This window comes from Protopterus annectens, chromosome 4.part0 (assembly GCF_019279795.1).
Source record: "Protopterus annectens isolate FY-2018-M chromosome 4.part0, PAN1.0, whole genome shotgun sequence".
In the NCBI taxonomy this organism is placed as follows: Eukaryota; Metazoa; Chordata; order Ceratodontiformes; family Protopteridae; genus Protopterus; species Protopterus annectens.
Genome location: NC_056733.1, coordinates 289,357,517 through 289,377,193, shown reverse-complemented (window position 1 = coordinate 289,377,193; position 19,677 = coordinate 289,357,517). Strand labels below are relative to the sequence as shown.

The window sequence follows — 19,677 nt, the reverse complement described above, 5'->3', positions numbered from 1 at the left end:
AAAGGGGGTTAAAAGCAAGATCTTTATACTCCTGTTTTTTTATGCTGAGAAACAATATTTTCAGCGTAGGAGATCCTGTAATGGTTAAACAGAAACAAAAAGACGTGACAGCAGTAGGATAGGTGATAGCAAATAAGTACAAGTGAACACACACATACAACTAGTCAATAAGCCAACCAGAGGTATGTACTGGGATTAATTCTGGGGGGTGACACCCATACTAGTCACACGGGGGCACAGGGTGAGTAATGCAAGTGCAGATAGTATCCAGCCATTTTACATATGCTGAGAATTGGTTTGCTTTAATGCTAAATTCATTTTTATGCCTGTAATGTATTTCGCTTTACATTTTTGCAACACTGTGGTGTGTGTGGATAATGGCTAAAAAGTATCCCATGAACTGAGCTACCTACCCAGTTAACTAATAAAATACAGTGGTGTAAGACCTCATAATAACAATATATGCTTGAGTATAGCCACTGTTGCAGTAGCATTCATAAGATATGGGAGTCAGTTGTAGGCTGGGTCTGCCTGATTGCCCTGACTCCCAGAGCTCCAATGTCAGGATGCAGGCAAACATCCCTCATACACACAGATGCAATCCAGAAACCCAAATAAAAATGGATATTGAACCTGTGATCATTTTCCATTCTTTTATGCCAGTACACTTTGTGCAGGCTATGTCCCATTAGTGGATGAGATAACTTTGTCTACAAGCTTTAGGATGAGCGCTCCCACTCCATTTAGCTTTTTATCTTACAATGCAATGCTTTTTTGGGAGGCAAGAGATCACAGAGGGGGCTTCATCTTGGGGGGAGGGATGGGAGAGAGCCTTTGCTAAGACAGTAACCCTTCAAAAATATCTACCACTATGATGAGTTCTCCCACAACTGTACTATGTTCATCAAGAGGTCACTGTTGTACTAGCATTCATAACATACAGAAAACAGACCCCCACAGCATCATAAAGTGGAAGGGGGCATCTCCCAGCTTCTGACACATTTTCTCTACTGATACTTTGGAAGACTAACACTTCAAATCTCACTGCACCACTGGACTGGACAATCAGCCAACAGTGATTGGAAAATGTATGTAGTGATGAATTTGCAGCCACCTTTCAAACAGTCTACATTGAAACCTGCCAGACCAAAACAAAAACGGATGTGGAGGCTGCTTTGGTAATGTTCTTGGGCTCCTGCAGAGATCTGCCATTCATGTCACAGCAAAGACAATGGCAATTTGCTAGCCACTTAGGCAACATCTGCTTGGTGCCCAGTTTACCTTCCTTACCATGGGCAAAGGCGACATACAGTCTATCAAAGTAGCACAACAACAGACTGTGGATTTGCAATACATGCTGGATCTTCTCCCTATTTCATGATGTTTCAGGGAGAATACTGACTGACTAAGGTTTATCCTCTAAACAGGTTTAAGCATAAAGATAGGATTTGCCTTGTGGCTAACACCAGCGTAGAAAACAATGAATGGCTACTTTGCCATCAGGGCTTATAACATTAGCGTTCATTTTTTCAATATAATTTGTCACCAAAAACAGGGGTCCTGGACAGAAACTTGAGTGGCACCGTGGCTGCTGGCTCAAATAGATACAAGGTCTGCTGCTCCAAGGTGAAGTTCTGGTGTCAAGGAGGAGGATAATTGCCTTTCTTGGTGGTCGTGGCCGAATAACTCATCTGAAGATCTACCTAACCATTGGCCTCCCTGTAAGGGATGAAGGAGGTGGAAGGTAAGCAGAAATTGCTGTAACATGCACCTTTACTGCATAGAAAGAAAGCTCTGCTCAGAAATGGGCGAGAACAAGGGGCACATCTGCTTTCAGTCGATCCTTGTTCTTTCTGCACCAAAATGAATACAGTTTTCCACTTTGGCAGCTATGATTTCCTTATTAGGTTTCTTGTCATCTTTTAGAATGGTTAGCACATACTCAAAACAAACCAAACAAAAAAAAAAAAGATGCCTGAAAGAAATAAAGTATCAAATCACCCAGAATGTTAGCCTGAGACCCTTCAGATTTGGGTCAGCAAGTATCTCTTGTAACAGGAAGGAAGGAGGTTCTTTGGCCATCTGCACCCTCACTGAAAACAAGTGCTTCCTGAGCTAAACTGAAATTATGAAAGCCACCATAGCATGTTTCCTGTGCATATTTTCTATCATTCCAGGGATGAAAAGGACTAGAGGACGCATACAACTAGAGGAAAAAGGCACCCACCATCCAAACCTGCTGTGAGGGAACCCTGTACAACAAATCATGCGTTGATGGAGCACCCTGGAGGTGAAGTACAAGTCAGTGAGACCCCAACTGCTTCTCAACTGATGAAAGACCTTCCTGCTCAGCTCCCACTTACAAATCTCTGCTAGTATCCTACTCACTTTAATGGCTACAATTTTGCCATGTGGAGGCAAATACACTGCCCTGAGCTTCAGATTGGACTGGGTCATTAATCACACCCACACAGCCAATCTGCAAAGTTGATATCATTCTGTGCCTCTCTTTTGTTTATGTATCAGATTACTGTGGCATTGTCTACATTGAATAGTACGATACCTAAATTCCACTGATTCCTGATGGCCTTAATGGCTAACAGGACTGCTAACATGAGGTTCTTTGTGGTGGTGGTGGTGTTGGGGGAATGTCTCTAGACTAAGAAGATTCTTATGTAGGAGCACTGTCTGAAAGTCGAGGAATCAGCCATCACAGAATGTGCAGGCTTCAGTAGGGTGGACAATATCAGCTCATTCCTGATCTGCCCATTACGCAACCTTCTTCTGCACACAGAGCAACAAAAGGGGTTCCATGCCCAGGGTTGCAAGTGCTGACATCAAAAGGCCCTTAGGAACTACTTTATTTTTTCAGATGTGCAGTCTAGCTTGGGGAAACCTAAGGATATTTGAAAGGCCTTCAATGAGCCCCTGGCTGTAATGTGGTCTCTGTCAGCCAGCCAGCAAGCAGAATTAAGACCCTAAGGTGAGAAATTTCCTAAAAAGGAAGTAGACCCTGCACACACCACGCTCAGGATCATCCCAAGAAATATATTGATCCTGTCCAGAGTAACGCCTCGTTTTGGAAGATTAAATGAAAACCCCACAAGTCGGAGGTAGTCTAAAGTCAATCCTGAAATTGTCTGGAACCTGGCACTGTAATTAATTTTTCAGCATGCAATCAGGAATACGTAGATGCTGACCCCTTTCAGTCTAAAAAAAGGCTACCACTGTTGCCAGGCACTTTGTGAATACCCTAGAGACATCACAGAGCCTGAAGGACAAGGAGGTAAATTGGGAGCACCTATGTCAAACTCAGAACTTTAGCTACTTCACATGGTCCTTGTAAACTAATATATGCAAGCAAGCATCTTTCACTCCCTGGGTGATCAGGAAGGTCCACGGTAGGGGAAATGGGACCAGTGACTGCAGAATGAATATCTTAAGTTTGAGCAGCATTCTCACAAGAATAGGCTACTGGATTCATATTTTGGAACCTAGATGTACGATGGAGTAGAATATTCTCACTTCTTCCTGCTCTGGCACACTTTCTATTGCTGTTACTCCAGCAAATATCGACCAAAGACATCCCCATGAAACGTGTGAGACTCAAACTCTACTTAGTTCCTCTCTATTATGATGCTGAACACCCAGCTGTTCAAAATAGCATTTGCCCATATCTGCAAAGTAGTTCAATCTGTCTCCCAGTCAGCCAGTGTGGGTGGGTGGGGGGGGTGAGGAGGAATGGAATCCTAGCCGCATCTACTTGGGTGGAAGGGTTGAACCACTGCTCTACCATGCCTATTTTGCCCAGATTTCACTGTCTTCATCTGCTGGTTCCTCAGCTAGCAGACGATTAAAGGGACAGTTTTGGAACAATAAGTTCTGCTACAGTAAAGAATTGGGAGAAGGACTGAAAAAGCTGCTTTACAGTTTGCACGATGTATTTTTCTTTCAGTACTTCGAATACATCCTGCAAATGTGTCACAAACCTCGATTTCTTGTTTAAGAAGGTATCCTCCTTTGATGTCTACATTTAATGCCTGGATCCTAAGCTTGGTATGGAAGTCCTGGAACTACTTTTGTTCATTGTTTACTCCTCTGAATGACAGACTTAAAACTAAGTCCGACTGCTAATCAGGTTTGTGGATGAATGCAAACTAGTAGTCGCTGTTAAATACTGTTCTGACAAAGAAGCCCTCCAGAAAGAACCTATGCGTTTAAATGCCCAGTGTATTGAAACGAGCTTAAATTAGATACTAAAAAACACAACACTATTGCATTTGGGAGACAAACCATCCCCCTAGCTTACAGCATCTGTAGCACTCCACTTCAAAATGAAAATGTAGAGTCCTAGGAACTTGGTAGATAATTCCTGCTCTTTTGATCACCATTGCCAGGAACTCCTACTTGTGCAGTTGATCACAAAGGTAGTATCATCTAGACCTAAACAGATTACCGTCCCCTTGTATTTAGCAATTATCAGACCTACTGCAGAACACAATGACCCCTTTGAGATGTACCTCACCAGAAATATCAAACAACTGTTCAGCCCTGGGTATTCTTAACAAGGAGGATCACAGGCTTAAAATATGTAAGCTACCAGAAAAAAGAGAAAGCACTGTCCCTCTTTTCTATGTCACGCAGATTCTTCAGATGAGACCTGTGCCATGCCTTCTGAGCAATCAAAGAAAAACAGCAACCTAAGATTTACCGTACTTTCACAAATGAACCTTCACATTCTCAAAAATGTCAGAACAAGGGATATAAAAACTGCATTAGGAGAACAATAAAACAAGGTGGAGAGACTGAAATTTACTGAATGCCGCCTCCACTTCTGGAATAGATTTCCCCTGCAGATTAAACAGTGTGATACACTGATTTCCTTCAAATGTGACTGGCACAACTGGATGGACACTAGTAAATTCCCTGCGGACTTGACTGACCTAGCCCTTTGTGAGAGGGATGGTACAGTGTAGGGAGAGAGCTGACAAAAACTCTTCCTTGAACTTCCTATGACCTTATCCTATGAGGATAGACTGGTACTCAATGTGTGTACCTGGAAATATTACCCTAAAATTGCAGTGTAGCTGAAGTATAAACTTTTCTCCCCTAAATCTATACTTTTCCTATCAATCAACAATGTGCTTGGGCCTGGTACCAGCTTACTACCATTGAGTGTCTCTATAGATATAAATCTGCTACCAGATTTCTGTCGAAATATTGATGAGTTTGCTGCACCTCACACAACATATCCAGTTTCTTGGGGATGGGAGGTGTGAGTTAGGCAGTGGCAAGTCTGCCAGGAAAACATCATTGAAAGCCTTGAAAACTGGAGATACTGCTGCAGACTTGGGTTCCTCTAAGCCTACTAACTTGAAGTATAACATTTTGCTATCAGGCAGATTTTACTTCCCATTTAAAATAATCTCTCATTCTTTGTTGGGGATACCCTTAAAGGGTGTATCGTCCTGCAAGAAACCATATGACACGAAGCCCCCACTGGAGTCACACCAGCGGAGGACATTTGGAAAATTTAGTCTAAATCTTCTTTCTCATCAGAGAAAGAAATGGAATCTGTGACATACAAGGTGTTCCTCTTTCTCAGTCTGCTCTGAAGGACAGGGCAATGGAGAACCGTTTACTGGAGTCTGCCGCTGCTAGAAATGTTCCTTGGCTAAGCATTTTAAATCCTGTTAATTCCTGTTCTCATATAAGTCTCCCACAACACCTACCCCTCTTCTCAACAGTTTCTTGCATAGTGAAAAGAGCAATACATAAAGAAAAAAAATCGGACCTGCTGTACTTCCTCTACAAATCCAGCATTTATTATTAACTACTTTCATTCACAGATGAACCTCAGACTGAATTAAACTTGAATGAATCACCTCACATACAATGGTATCATATTAAAAAAACGAACATGCAAAAACAATTGACATTTAAGGGCCTTGCCTTTAAAACAATTCCTTTTAACATTTAATTTATTGTGCAAATCTGGCTTTTCACAAACATTCAGCAACAGCTGCCAGGAATACTCAACATTTTAGTTTCAATAACTGATCTTTTTAAATCTTAAAGGTAGTAGTTCCAAAGTTCAAAAGAAAATGTAGCAATCACACCAGTTCCTGTTTTTAGTTCTTAAATGTTTTTAAATATTTTAAATATACTAAAACAATGAGTAAAAAGGTCACATAGAAAAAAACAATCAGTAAAAAAACAAAAGAAAAATCAAGCAAGGCTATACTTTCAACTGTGATATTTCTTAAACCTCTTGTATATGTTAGCCAAGCATTCCACTTATACTGTGCTGATGATACAATAAAAAGGCTGAAACATGCATGTCCACAGCTAGTGGGGTTTGGCTTTTATTGGCATGAGTTTGTCCATAAATAAACTTAAAAAGAAAAAAAGTCATGGATATTTAGAATTGCCATATAGCTGAAACACCTGATGTCCTTATGGAGTCATATGCATATATCCTGTGTTGCCTGTAATATCAGACGTGTAAGGACTCGCACAGTGGAAAGTCTAGCCTTGCTAAATATTTTAAATATGGAAGAGATTAATAAGTAAAAAAATAAGTCCACTGTTTGCAGTTTTTGTGCCACTGCAAAACTGCTGAAAACAATGTTGTACTCAAAAACAAATGAGTAGAGTGACTAATATTTGTTGGACAGCTTTAGATATGATGCAAAACTGTAAGATTATTTGTTGGAAAATTATTTAGTGGTATACATTTGGAGATCAAAAAATGAATAAACATTTTTTTTAATCTTTGTACATACTAGGAAAATACTGCATTGTTTTTTCAATCAGACCTTGATATTTTGTACAGCAGGAATACCTCCATTTTAGGTTTTATTTTTTTACACTGTATCATACACTAAACTCCTACATGAAATGTCTTCCCTTGGCTTCTCACACACTACTCTCATGTGGTTGAGAAACTACTTGTCTGACAGACAATAATCTGTTAAATGGCTCCGCACCCTGTTCCCTTTTTCTACCAGTTACCATATGTATACCCCATGAATCTGTTCTTGGCCTCTGCTGTTAAAATATTCATTAATAATCTCTATACTTCTTCCCAATAAATCTATCTCATAAAACACACAGAAGACTTTACTGTCATTTGCTCATCTGATAGCCAAACTTATCTTCAACAAACATAAGAAGCCTTTATGTACATTGAAAACTGGGTTCAGCAGGCACAATTACTGTTCAGCCCCTCCCCAAACAAAACTGAACTACTCCTGTTTTCCCCCAATTCACACAGCCTACACAAAAGTAACTTCAAAATTACCTGCTTAAGCAATACTGACATTGCAGTAGTATCTCATACTAAATTGCTTGACATGACCATAGATGACAGCTTAAAAACTGACCTAGATATTCTAAATGCAATTTAAACACACACACACACACACACACACACACACACACACACACACACACACACAATCCAAAAGCTAGGAATGATCTACAGAACAAATAAAACGTCCTCACAACTAAACTAACTCAAGCTAACAATTACCTACTCCTTACAAACCTTCTAAACTTTTGAAAAACTACCCTTGAAAAATATTATGACTGCACAATTTGCTGCAAACAAATCAAATCAAAGCCACCACTGTACAACACTAAACATCTAAATTGGTTAGAACTACCTCACCATTTTACATACACCCAATTATTCACAGCATAACAAACAATAAATAATCTTTTAGCCTCCCATGCTCTTACAATTCTCCAAAATTGTACCCCACAATGCCCCTTAAGATCATATGATAAACAACTCCGTATCATACAAAAAGAAAAAAAAAATCTGCAGGACACCCCTATATTACAACATGGTCGCAAAAACCTGGAACTTATTCCCTGACAATTAAGTCATCACCTGGCCTCCAAATGTTTTCATTGATTTAACTATCATGTTAACATGCCATAAAATAAGGACATTATATACAGGTGTTTTAAGCAAACTCCCTGCCAACATCTGCATGCCAACTACGGCTGTATAACTGTGGATAAAGGTGCACAGGCATGTCAGTGCTGTAACATTTTACCACGGCCAATGTACCTAGTAGGAGTGGGATTTGTGAATTCAGTATTTAACACTATTTAGTTTTGGCAGGATCTATCTCCATATTGGAGGCAGTGAAGTGGGAGAAGTAATGCATGCCATCCATGCAATGCAGTATTTGCCTACAGTGCACATTTTATTAATTGTCTTATGCAGAGATATGAACTGGGATACCTTTGTAACAAACAACTCTGCTTTTCACTGGGAGCTTTAAGAAACACCCACAGTGGTGACTTGGAACTGCAAAGGGAAGGGAATAGAACAAGCGTAGTTAGATAAGCCCTAGCCTTGTACTCAGTCTCCTACAGGCTGTTGAGGGAAATCTATGTCTGGCATACAAGGCTTTTTCATACCCCACTCTGATGGACCTCCTTCATATTCGCAAAACAAACAGCATCAGAATTATGTGCCCTAGAGACTTGTACCTTGCTTGTGATATGAACAGGCCCACTGAAGAGGCATCCATGTGGAGCAAGTTCCTTCCTAAACAAATTCAAGTGTAACTTAGACAACTGGAAAGGGAATCGCAAATTCACCGCTGGTTTGGCACTTATGTCTCTGAGGGACACAGGCAGCCTGTAAATGGCTCATCTCTCAGTCCCCTGCTTGTAAATGATTCCTCTCCCAAGCCCCTTGCTTACACAACAAAAGGTACCAGAACTGATCAGAGATTTGGGATGCATGACTAACCTTAAAAAGGCCCTAGTGGTCATTAGCCTATTGCAAACCTAGGGCCCTATAAAGACAATAAATAGTAATATGTGGTGTGGATTTGTAAAAAGGAATGCACATGATGTATGTACACAGCAAATTTTTAAAAAATTCTGGGAACTGGAACCAGAAACAAAGCAGTAAACGGGGCCCAGCATACTGACTTACAACATGTGAAAAATACATTGGAGCTGATAAATTAACAATGATTTACTGGTGTAAAAACATTATTACAGACAACCTGGATAAGCCCTTTAGTCAAGAGACAAATTAGAGGGAACAAGTACAGACAACAGTACATAAAGATGTAAACGGCCCAAGACTATACAACTGAAATGTCCCTGATGTTGCAGAATGCTCATGATTTTTTAGTCATACTTTTGACCTGTCCCTCAACTTTTTTCAGGTAAAGACTTCATACCTCTCAACTGTCCAGATTTTCTTAGAATGTCCAGATTTTTGTCCTGTTCCTCTTAAAATTTGTGGCTTTCTGGCAAATCACTGGGATGATTTGAGGATTGAAGTCACTAAATAATTATATACATTTGAATTTCAGACAACAAATCCTTCAGAAAATGTACGTTAACAAACCCTGTTACTCTAACAGTTTTCTAAGTTTATAAGAACAATATTTAAAATATGTCCCTAATTTTAGGCCTTTATCCCCCCATTTTGTTGGGCTTTGTCCAGATATCTTGCACTAAGAGGTTGAGAGGTATGGGTAAAGTATTGGGGATTTCTGTGAGTTAATAATGTGTGTGATACATCATACTTGCATTACTATTGCTCAGAAAATGTACGTTAATGCAAAAACTGTTTTATAGTGCATCACTGTGCTATTTAAAGACAAAATGTTCTAGGTTTTACATCTCTTATCAAAAAACTTATTACTGCGGTGGTGGTGCTACGGTAGCGTTGTCGCCTCACAGCAAGACATTGTCCTGTTCGATTCTCAGCTAAAGCGTCTTCTGTGTGGAGACGTGCATGAATGGGCGTACCTTCGTTGAAGGTTGTACGTCAGGGCTGGCAACTCGGTACGCAAAAATCTGGTGGCAATTATTAGCAGACCGGAGTTCCGCTGTGGCGACCCCTAACCAGGAAAAGCCGAAAGATACAACATCAAAAACCTTATTACACAGTTATTTAAGGATTTGGTTTCCTCAAAAATTCCTGAGAAATTAAGTTGGAAGGTTTGCCAAACAATGTGCTACCAAATGAAAGGAGTACAGATTAAAATTTGAGGACAGAAAAAGGCTATAGTGCAGCAAAAATAAGTGCCCCACCGGCAGTAGGAAAAGGCTTGCGCAAGGCAGCAGGACCATACCTCTCAACCTCTTAGCATAAGAAATCTGTGCAAAGCCCAAAATATTGGGGGGGGGGGGCAAAGGCCCAAAAATAGGGACAGAATTTAAATGTTACTCTTATAAACTTAGAAAGCTACTAGAATAAAATGTTTTGTGTTAGCACGCATTTTTTGAAGACTATAAATTCTGAAACTCAAATGTGTGTCATTATTTAGTGTTTCAATCCTCAATAACTTGCTGGAAAAAGTACAGTTTTGTACCTACCATAAATGTAGATGTTCGAGGATCCACATTGCTGCAGTCCTTACTATTGGGTAGTCCGCTGTCCAGTCGGCCCGAATACCAGAGTATATGGCTGACGTCGGTCAGGGCGCATTAGACTGACGTCAGTACGTCAGGGTACTAATGCGCATGACCGACGTCATATCCTCAGTCTTTTCTTGCCCCAGATGTCAGAAGACCCCAAAAAGACAAGGCCCAAAATACCTGCACCAAAATTATGTACAAGATATACAAAAATATATACAAAAATATCAACATATAACCTCACCTACACAACCACCCCTAAACACAGAGGGGAAGGAGGGAGGGTAAATTGGACTGCAGCAATGTGGATCCTCGAACATCTACATTTATGGTAGGTACAAAACTGTACTATGTTCTTCGTTCCACATTGCTGCAGTCCTTACTATTGGGTAGAATCCCAAAGCAGAGGTAAGGGAGGCTGGCAAATCATAAAGAAGTAGGAGCTGACAACATGCCCTGCAAAACAGCTGTGGCAAAACCAGCCCTAGACTTAGAGTAGATAGGAAGGTGATAATGCTTAGAGAAAGTATGCACTGAACTCCAAGTAGCTGCCTCCAAAATATCCTTAGTTGCCACCCCTTAGAAATGCTGTTGAAGTGGCAGTAGCCCTAGTGGAATGAGGCCTAATCCCAGCTGGAATCTCCTTGCCATGATGGGAATAACAAAATGCAATGCAAAACCCAATCCACCTAGAAATAGTTTGTTTTGACACAGGCTTGCCCTGCGAACTCAAAGCAAAAGAAACAAACAACTGCTGAGACTGCCTAAAATCCTTAGTCCTGCTTAAATAATAACGCAATTGCCTGTGTACATCTAAAGTGTGCAAAATCTTTTCCCCTTTATTTTGGGGGTCTGCATAAAAAGTAGGCAAATGAATAGTTTGGTTTAAAGCCACACTAGAAACCACCTTAGGCATAAAGGAAGGATTAGTACGTAATGATACCCTATCCTTATGGAAAATCAAAAAGGGTTCTACTGCCATAAGGGCCTGCAACTCAGACACCCTTCTTGCAGAAGTAATAGCCAACAGAAAAACAGTCTTCCATGACAAGTATTTCAATTCAGCAGCAGCCGCAGGCTCAAAAGGTTGTAGAGTAAGTTTTTCCAACACAAAATTGAGATCCCAAGCAGGAGTAGGAGCTCTACGTGGGGGTCTTATATTCTTTGCCCCTCTAAGAAACTGCTTGAACAAAGGATGCGAAAACAATGGTGGGTCACAATCATAGTGAGCTGAAATTGCTGCAGCATGAATCTTTATGGAAGAGAAGGACAAACCTTTGTCCAATAACTCAGTAAGATATTGAAGAGCCACACTCAAATTAGGCTCAGAAATCTCCAAATTCTTTGCTGTACTCCAAGATAAAAATCTCTTCCATTTGTCTGCGTACACTTTCCTAGTACTAGGTCTTCTAGCTTCCATAATCACATTTAAAACTTGTTGAGGAAGTTGAGACCTGCTGTGTTTCAACACAGAATATGCCAGGCTGTTAGATGAAGAGAGTGAAGCTTGACATTGAGCAGATGACCGTCCTGCTGAGATAATAGATGAGGAATCAGAGGTAAAGGCCAAGGAGGCTTCCTTACCAGACTCCTTAGTAGTGGGTACCAGTGTTGCCGAGGCCAATCTGGAGCTATCAAAATCATCCTTGGCCTGTCTTGTCTGACTTTTAATAGTACCTTTGGAAGAAGAGGCAGAGGTGGAAAGGCATACACATGAAGGTTTTTCCAACTGAAAGACAGAGCATCCACTTTCCAAGCTGTGTGATGAAACCCCTTTGTGCAATACTTTGGCAGCTGGTGGTTTAGTGGAGAAGCGAACAGATCTATGTCTGGAGTTCCCCATGACACTGTCAATTTCTGAAATACATGAAGATCCAGTTTCCACTCGTGGGGATCCATGATTTGTCTGCTTAACACATCTGCTAAGGAGTTCTGTGCTCCCGGCAGAAACCTTGCCTGAAGAGTTAGTTGCAAGCTTAGCGCAGTCTCCCATAAAATCATTGCTTGCCTGCATAGAGGATAAGAATGTGTTCCCCCTTGCTTGTTGATGTACCACATGACAGTTGTGTTGTCTGTTAGAATCAACACCTGCCCTGGAAGAAGTAACTCCTTGAAAGCCATTAATGCAAACTGGACTGCTAACATCTCCTTCATGTTGATATGTAGATGCTGTAGTCTGGCAGGCCACTTGTCTTGTATCCACTTTCCATTCAGATGAGCTCCCCAAGCAATGTCCGAGGCATCTGTCGTTAAAATCTGACTCGCCTCTGGCCGGGTCACAGAGAGTCCCTTGTTTAGGTGACATTCCTGAGCCCACCACAAAAATTCTTTTTGAAGGCAAGGTATTATTTGAATGACAGTGTCCAAATCCTGGCAGTGCTGTGTCCATACATTTTTGAGATACCATTGCAGCTTCCTCATATGCAGTTTGGCATTGGGAAGCACCAGAATACAAGATGCCATGAACCCTAATGCTTGAAGGACTGTCCTTGCAGTCAGCACGGACTGATGAGATAGTTGATGGAAGTAACTGGAAAGACTCTTTTGTTTGTCCGGGGTTAAAAAGGCCATCTGGGCTGCTGTATTCAGTCTCACACCCAGAAAGCACATGTCTTGAGAGGGTACTAGACTGGACTTTGTTTCGTTCACAGAATACCCTAGGCATCTTAGCACTGCTATAACATATTCCAGATGCTGTAGAAGGTCTTCCTTTTCTTGAGCCAGAATCAGGCAGTCGTCCAAGTAAGGATAGATTTGAATTCCTTTTAGCCTGAAGTAAGCTATCACTGGAGCCAGAACCTTTGTGAATACTCTGGGCGCAGTAGATAAGCCAAAGGGCAATGCAGAGAACTGATAATGAGAATTTCCAGCTCGAAAACGCAGAAACTTCCTGCAACTTAGTCTTATAGGCACATGAAGGTAAGCTTCCTTGAGATCTAAAGTTACCATCCAGTGATCCTTGCCCAGCAGAGGTAAAAGCTGTTGTAACGTCAACATCTTGAACTTGGGAATGTCCAGATAAGTGTTGAGGATAGACAAATCCAAAATTGGTCTCCACGTGTTCCCCTTCTTTGGTACTAGGAACAGGCGAGAATAAAATCCTAGGCCCCTTTCTGATACAGGGACTGGCTGAATGGCCCCTATTTGGAGTAACTGAGAAATTTGCTTGTGAGCCTCTTTTCTTTGTGGAGGAGGAACGTCTGGCATGCCTTTGAAAGGGGGCAATGTATGGAAATAAAACCTGTAACCGTGGTGAATGATATCCAACACCCATCTGTCTTGAGTAATTAAATCCCAATTTTCCTTGAAAAGAGACAGTCTTCCTCCCAAAGGAGCTGCCAGACGAGAATCTACTGGCAGCTGAAAAGGCAGGTCATTGGGTCTGTTTACGAAAGGACTGACCCCTGCCCTCACCAGAAGTCTGAGCAGGTGAACTCCCTGTTCTAGGCCTAAAAGAACCTTGAGCTCTGCCCCTACCACGTCTAGACCTACCCCTAGACTGGGAATCATAAGCAGGATATGTCCATCCCTTAGTAGGCCAATTTCTACTAAACTTCGGTGGCTGCACCTGCAAGAAATCTTTAACAGTTTGCATAGACTTAGCTTTGTCCTCCATTTTCTTTAAAACTGCTTCCACAGGCGAACCAAACAACACATCCGACTGTAAAGGAGCATCCAAAATCCTTGTCTTAACATGCTCAGCTAAATTCTGATCCCTCAACCAGGCATGCCTGCGAAGAACAGAACTAGTGGCAGCCACCCTCGAGGAGGCCTGTACAGCATCAAAACCACATTGCAAGGAATGCTTACCCACTTGTTCAGACACATGAACTAAATCCAGCAACTCTTTACACTCAATACCTTCCGCCAAAGCATCCACCTTAGATTTCAGTTGTGAAAGGAGATAATTTTGATATTTAAGCATGTGAAACTGACAATTCAACGCCCTCATGGCTAAAGTGGAAGAAGTATACACTTTCTTTCCCCATCTATCCAAAGCCCTTGCCTCTTTATCAGTGGGAACAGGGTTTTAACCACAGAGGCCTTAACACCTTTAGGTCCCTGAGAAACAGTTTCCGGGTCTGCCCTAGGACTCTTAAAAGATACTTATGAGCTTCAGGCACCCTATAGTACCTATCAGGTTTAACAGGAGCAGGAGGCAAAGAATCAGGGTTCAGGGAAGCCTCTGCAAAAACATCTTCCACCACATTCAACACAGGAGGTATAGCTAGGGGCCTATGCTGGGGCAAAAACAAGAATTCCCTAAGCCTTTTCCTGGAATCAGAGTAATCCTGACCTTCCCATTTAAAGTGCTCCCTCATGGAATGCAGAGTCTCTGAAAATGAGAAATCCTCAGGAGGAGAAGCTGTAGGAGTAGAATCATCCACATCAGAATCAGAATAAGGAGGATACTCCTGCAAATCTTCCGCAGAAGACTCAGAAGCCGCTGAACACTGTTCAAAACTGTCAAACTCCGGTTCCACCCTAGGCCTCTTATCAGGAGGGGGCATAGAACCTCTAATCATAGTAATCAAATCTTCTGCCATTTTAAGCATATGTTTCTTAGGCACAGAACCTGAAATGCTAGGAGAAGCCCCCACTGAAGCTAAACTTGGCCTACCTCTCAAAGAAGTTTTAGCAACAGAAGGAGAGGCTCTAATTACCTTGGGAAGAGAGGGAAGAACAGTTACCTGAGAAGCCCCCTCAGCCTGGCCTACCTCCTGAGAAGGCACATCCTGTAACAGTAAAGTCTCTGCCTGAGACTCCAAAGAAACTCCTGGCAAAACCTCTGGCTCCACTGAGCCTTCTAAAGAACCGACGTCTGGGACTGCCGGTTCATCAACCCTAGGCTTCACTGTTTTGTCCTTGCGCTTCTTGGACGAAGCGGGCGTCGGAGCATCCGACGGCATTTTATAATTGCAACGCTTCCCAAACACTAACCTGGCACAGTCTAACCTCCTCTTAATAGTGCGTTTGTTAAACCTAGCACAAGAGCGGCATCCAACAACGTCGTGCTCAGGCCCTAAACAAGGTATACACAAGGTATGGTAATCCCTATGAGGTATCTGTTTCCCACAAGAAATACAGTTATTCACTTTTTCTGACATCCGGTTAAATACTGAGGCAAGAAAAACCAAAATGTTCCCCAACGGGGTACTTAGCCAACTCTGATTCGGTCTGAAACTCCGGTTTCGGAAATATTTCAGAACGCCAACCTGCACTCGCAAAACTGCTTCTGCATCGGACCATGCGGCAAAAAAGACTGAGGATATGACGTCGGTCATGCGCATTAGTACCCTGACGTACTGACGTCAGTCTAATGCGCCCTGACCGACGTCAGCCATATACTCTGGTATTCGGGCCGACTGGACAGCGGACTACCCAATAGTAAGGACTGCAGCAATGTGGAACGAAGAACATCCACAAATTTTATGAGGGACAGACTCAAAACATGAGGCAAAAATCTGGGCAGTTAAATGGTATGAGCAGGACTTCAGGTTAGTCACCTGTTGTGACCTATCAATCACAGCAACAAACAGCTCAAATTACCTTTAGCACTTTTGACAGCTCAGGCAGGGAAGTGTGTGCGTGTGTGTGGGGGGGGATGAGAAGAACTAATGCTCAAGCATAACAAAAGTTATTAAATTAGCCACTTTGGAAACAACAAGCTGCGAAAAGCTTAGAATGAGTGTTTTTATCAGTGTGTGTCTATTAGGTAGTCAGTGAACAACAAATCGTAATTAAACCTAAGTAAAAGAAAGCAAGGTTGGTCTGAAAACACATGTAAAGTTAAAAGTGACAGAAGATTTGGAGCTTAATTGCCTGTGTAATGGACCTTCCATCATCAGGCCGCAAAAATACCTAACAAAGAGGATTACTGGCCTCAAACAGATGCCCTACTCAGACCGTCTCAAAAAACTCCAGCTTTACTCAGTCGCATATCGCCTACTCAGAGGCGATCTCTGCCTAACATACAAAGCTATGTCAAACCCAGAGCTGTTGGACATGCTCCACTTAAAGAAATCCAAATCCTTCTGAGCTACACGCTCTAGGGACACAAACCTTGTCACCACATGCTGGAGGGATAGATTCCTGTCCCAGAGACTTCCCATACTCCAGAACAAACTACCTATCTATATCAAACAAAGCTCCTCATTATCACTCTTCAAAAAAAAATCTTGATGATTGGATGGGAAATAGGAAATTCACCCCCGGGATCAGCTCTGTGGCTCTACGCGACAGGAGCACAGGAAAATAATTTTCTTGGGTGGAGAAAGCCAGGGCACCTTTTTGGCTAGGCTTGTATAGGCCCTAGGACCGACAGCCTAGTACCTACCTATGAACCTATGAAAAAGAGGAACACTACCTCTCATAATGTGGAACAAATGGCCAAAATGTGGAACACTTACCAACAAGCTTACTAACAACTTCAACTAGAAAGCTCACAGGATGGTTAAAATGTGCTACTTTACACTTTAAAAAAATCTTAGTATGATTCAGCCCTATTTAACATGGATATCAGTTAAAAAAAATTCTTAACACCGAATGTGTGACAGACCCTTTCAATGTAGAACTTCGAAGAGCATGGGCGTTTAAAGACCCAAAATGAGGAACATTCCTTGTAATAAGGTAGACTTGAGAGATATGGTGTGATGTAATATTTTAAAGCCAAACACTGCAATGTGGATTACCAAGAGCGAGACTAAAAAATGAAAATCACATTAAGATGGTTGACCCCATGTAGGCAGGCTCTGGAATCCCATACAAAAATATAAAAAAGTACATATAGTTTTATAGGGGTGTTGAATCGAGACATGATGAAATAAATATGTTTTTTTTCAGTCTGTGGGTGCAGTTCTCCTTTAAAAACATTCCTAATTCCTGGATCTGCTCATGTTTCACATCAGGATAGTCTCATGCCACAGTCCATTTTTTCTTCACCCCACCTCCATCTTCCCACCACAGGTTTTTCCTCTCACCCCTCTTTCTTGCAGCCCATCCTCTCTCTTAACTTCCTCCAGCTGTAATCATTTTCATTTTTCTGACTTAATATCCCTCTCCCTTACTTTAATGACATCTACTGTTCCACTACTGAAAATCTTACTCACTTGCTAAGCGACCAAAGTACATATTCTTCAAATATTCATTTGTAAGCATGTAAATATCTCTATTAGCTTTATGCCCATATTTTCCCTTCTCATCTATATATACGCATTCCTTTCTTTACTAACCAATCTTTTCTCTCCCTCATCTCTGATACTTTGTCAACGTATTAATATTCTTTTTCTCAACCAATCACTGCCTCTTTTTCTTATCGCTCTTGAACTCATGTACTGTCCTTGCTTATCTCACCTTTACCCCCTTCGACTCGCTGTCCCCTTCCTCCAATTTAAACAAATTAAGCTAAGTTCTCTCACTAGGCAATCCTACTATTGCTTTGTTTACTCCGTATTACTTTGTACTGTATTATACCTGTAAAAATAGTAATCTTTACAACTCTGCTATATTACACTGTACTTGCAAAAAGGACAATTTATATAAAATATTTATATTTGATACATTATGCTACTTTGCATTCAGGTAATATGTTGGAGCATTTGTCCTTGCACCTCTGCTGAAAATGGGTTATTGCCCAGTCAGATTTTTCCCAGTAAATAAATATCAACATCAATAAATAAATGATAAGACTTGCAGTGCATTTGTGCTATGGATTAGAATACTGTAGAGAGTCTTTATACAGTTTTATATTGTTGAAACAATGTTAGTATTCACTTTTATAATATTATTTGAAGGAGATGTGTAATGCAAAGTGAATATGCATGTCTGCTGGTTCCCCAAATGGCATTCTGTATCGCCATGCCTTTAAAAAGTACACAGTACCTTTATAATTTTGAACCATTTACATACACATGTTCTTCTTCTCACTCTCTTCCAATCTATGGGGTTAATGGAATTCAAGAAAATCGAGAAGGTCGACTCAGGTTCACGTATTAAAGGTTCATACTCTGAATCTGAAACTGAAGCCAAAAACTTGTGTCATAATCTGAAATGGTACATCGCCCTGAACATATATACAGTATGTCTATCACATAATTAAAGAATGCTAGAGGGAAATTACAAAGCAAAATTATTACCAAAATGAAGAGCTACCCCCTCCACACACACACACACACACACACACACACACACACACACACTTACTTCACACTAGCATATAGCTCCAAGTATGCTTCAAAGTGCATTATTTCAAGATATGCAAGTCTGCAATTGTACTTCAGGAGCTCTGTTCCAATCACCTCACATCTCCTTGCTCTTTCAGAGATCCAGAAAGCTTCCTACATTTCAGTTGAAGCAAAGGCAGTCATGCAAACAGTGAATGTACAGAGTTCATTCAGCAACTATGTATGATATCTAAAAAAAAAAAAACAGACTTGGCTATGGGGTGGAAGAGACTGTAGTTTGTTTGAAAAAATGCGAGTAGGCCCTGAGTGAACTGCCCCTCCCACTGTAAAACATACCACCATAATGAGAAAAGTAGCTAAACAGCCAAACATAATGGCAAAAGCAGCCATGGGTAATATAATCTTGAAAAATCTTAGCATCTGCAGCAATTCTCGAATCGCTGACAATGTTCTTCAGATAACATACAGCAACAGTGTATTAGTGAGCAGCTCGTGGGACATTGCCAAAGTTATATACTTAAGCATTTCTGCTGCTCACACTGTAGTGGTGCAGTCTTATATACTGCATTCTGTTTCTCAACTTTTTGTTTGATATCATACAGTCACTGATTAGGACATTCAATGAACTCTGTGTCGCATGACTACCTATGCTTTGATTGAAAAGTAGGAAGCCGTTCCACAATTTTTTTTTTTTTTTAAACTTTTCAATATTTGAAGTCAACAAGAAGGAAGATCCTTTTGATTTAAGTTCTGGCTAGAAGTGCACTTATTACTGAAGGTAACAGACTGTGAGAGCAAATATGTTATACAGGTTGGGGCTTGAGTCCTACCATTTGAGATTTTATAGCCCGCATCTATAAGCAAGTTAATGCAGAAATAGCTTCAAGTTCCCAAAATCACCCCTAAAACAAATCAGCTATATCTGCCACATATCACTTTAGAAAACATTTCTGCTTCCAATATTCTACAGCTTCTTTATTGTAAAGCTAAGAACCACTCACAAAAAAAAAAAATCTATCTACCCCAAGGTAAACTTGTATACCTGTTCGACTTTCAGCCTTAAGATTTTCCTTGAAAGTACAGTCCAGAA

The 19,677-nt window shown here is 41.1% G+C and overlaps 1 protein-coding gene across 1 annotated transcript in view; it reads right to left on the bottom strand.

The window, feature by feature from the left end:
* The window catches only part of SLC8B1 (solute carrier family 8 member B1), a 1,008,250-nt gene that overhangs the window by 560,080 nt on the left and 428,493 nt on the right, over positions 1–19,677 (bottom strand). Inside the window, exon 10 of the mRNA XM_044068272.1 lies at positions 18,286–18,422. Within this exon, the coding sequence (XP_043924207.1) occupies positions 18,286–18,422 (137 nt within the window). The remainder of the gene's footprint in view (positions 1–18,285; positions 18,423–19,677) is intronic.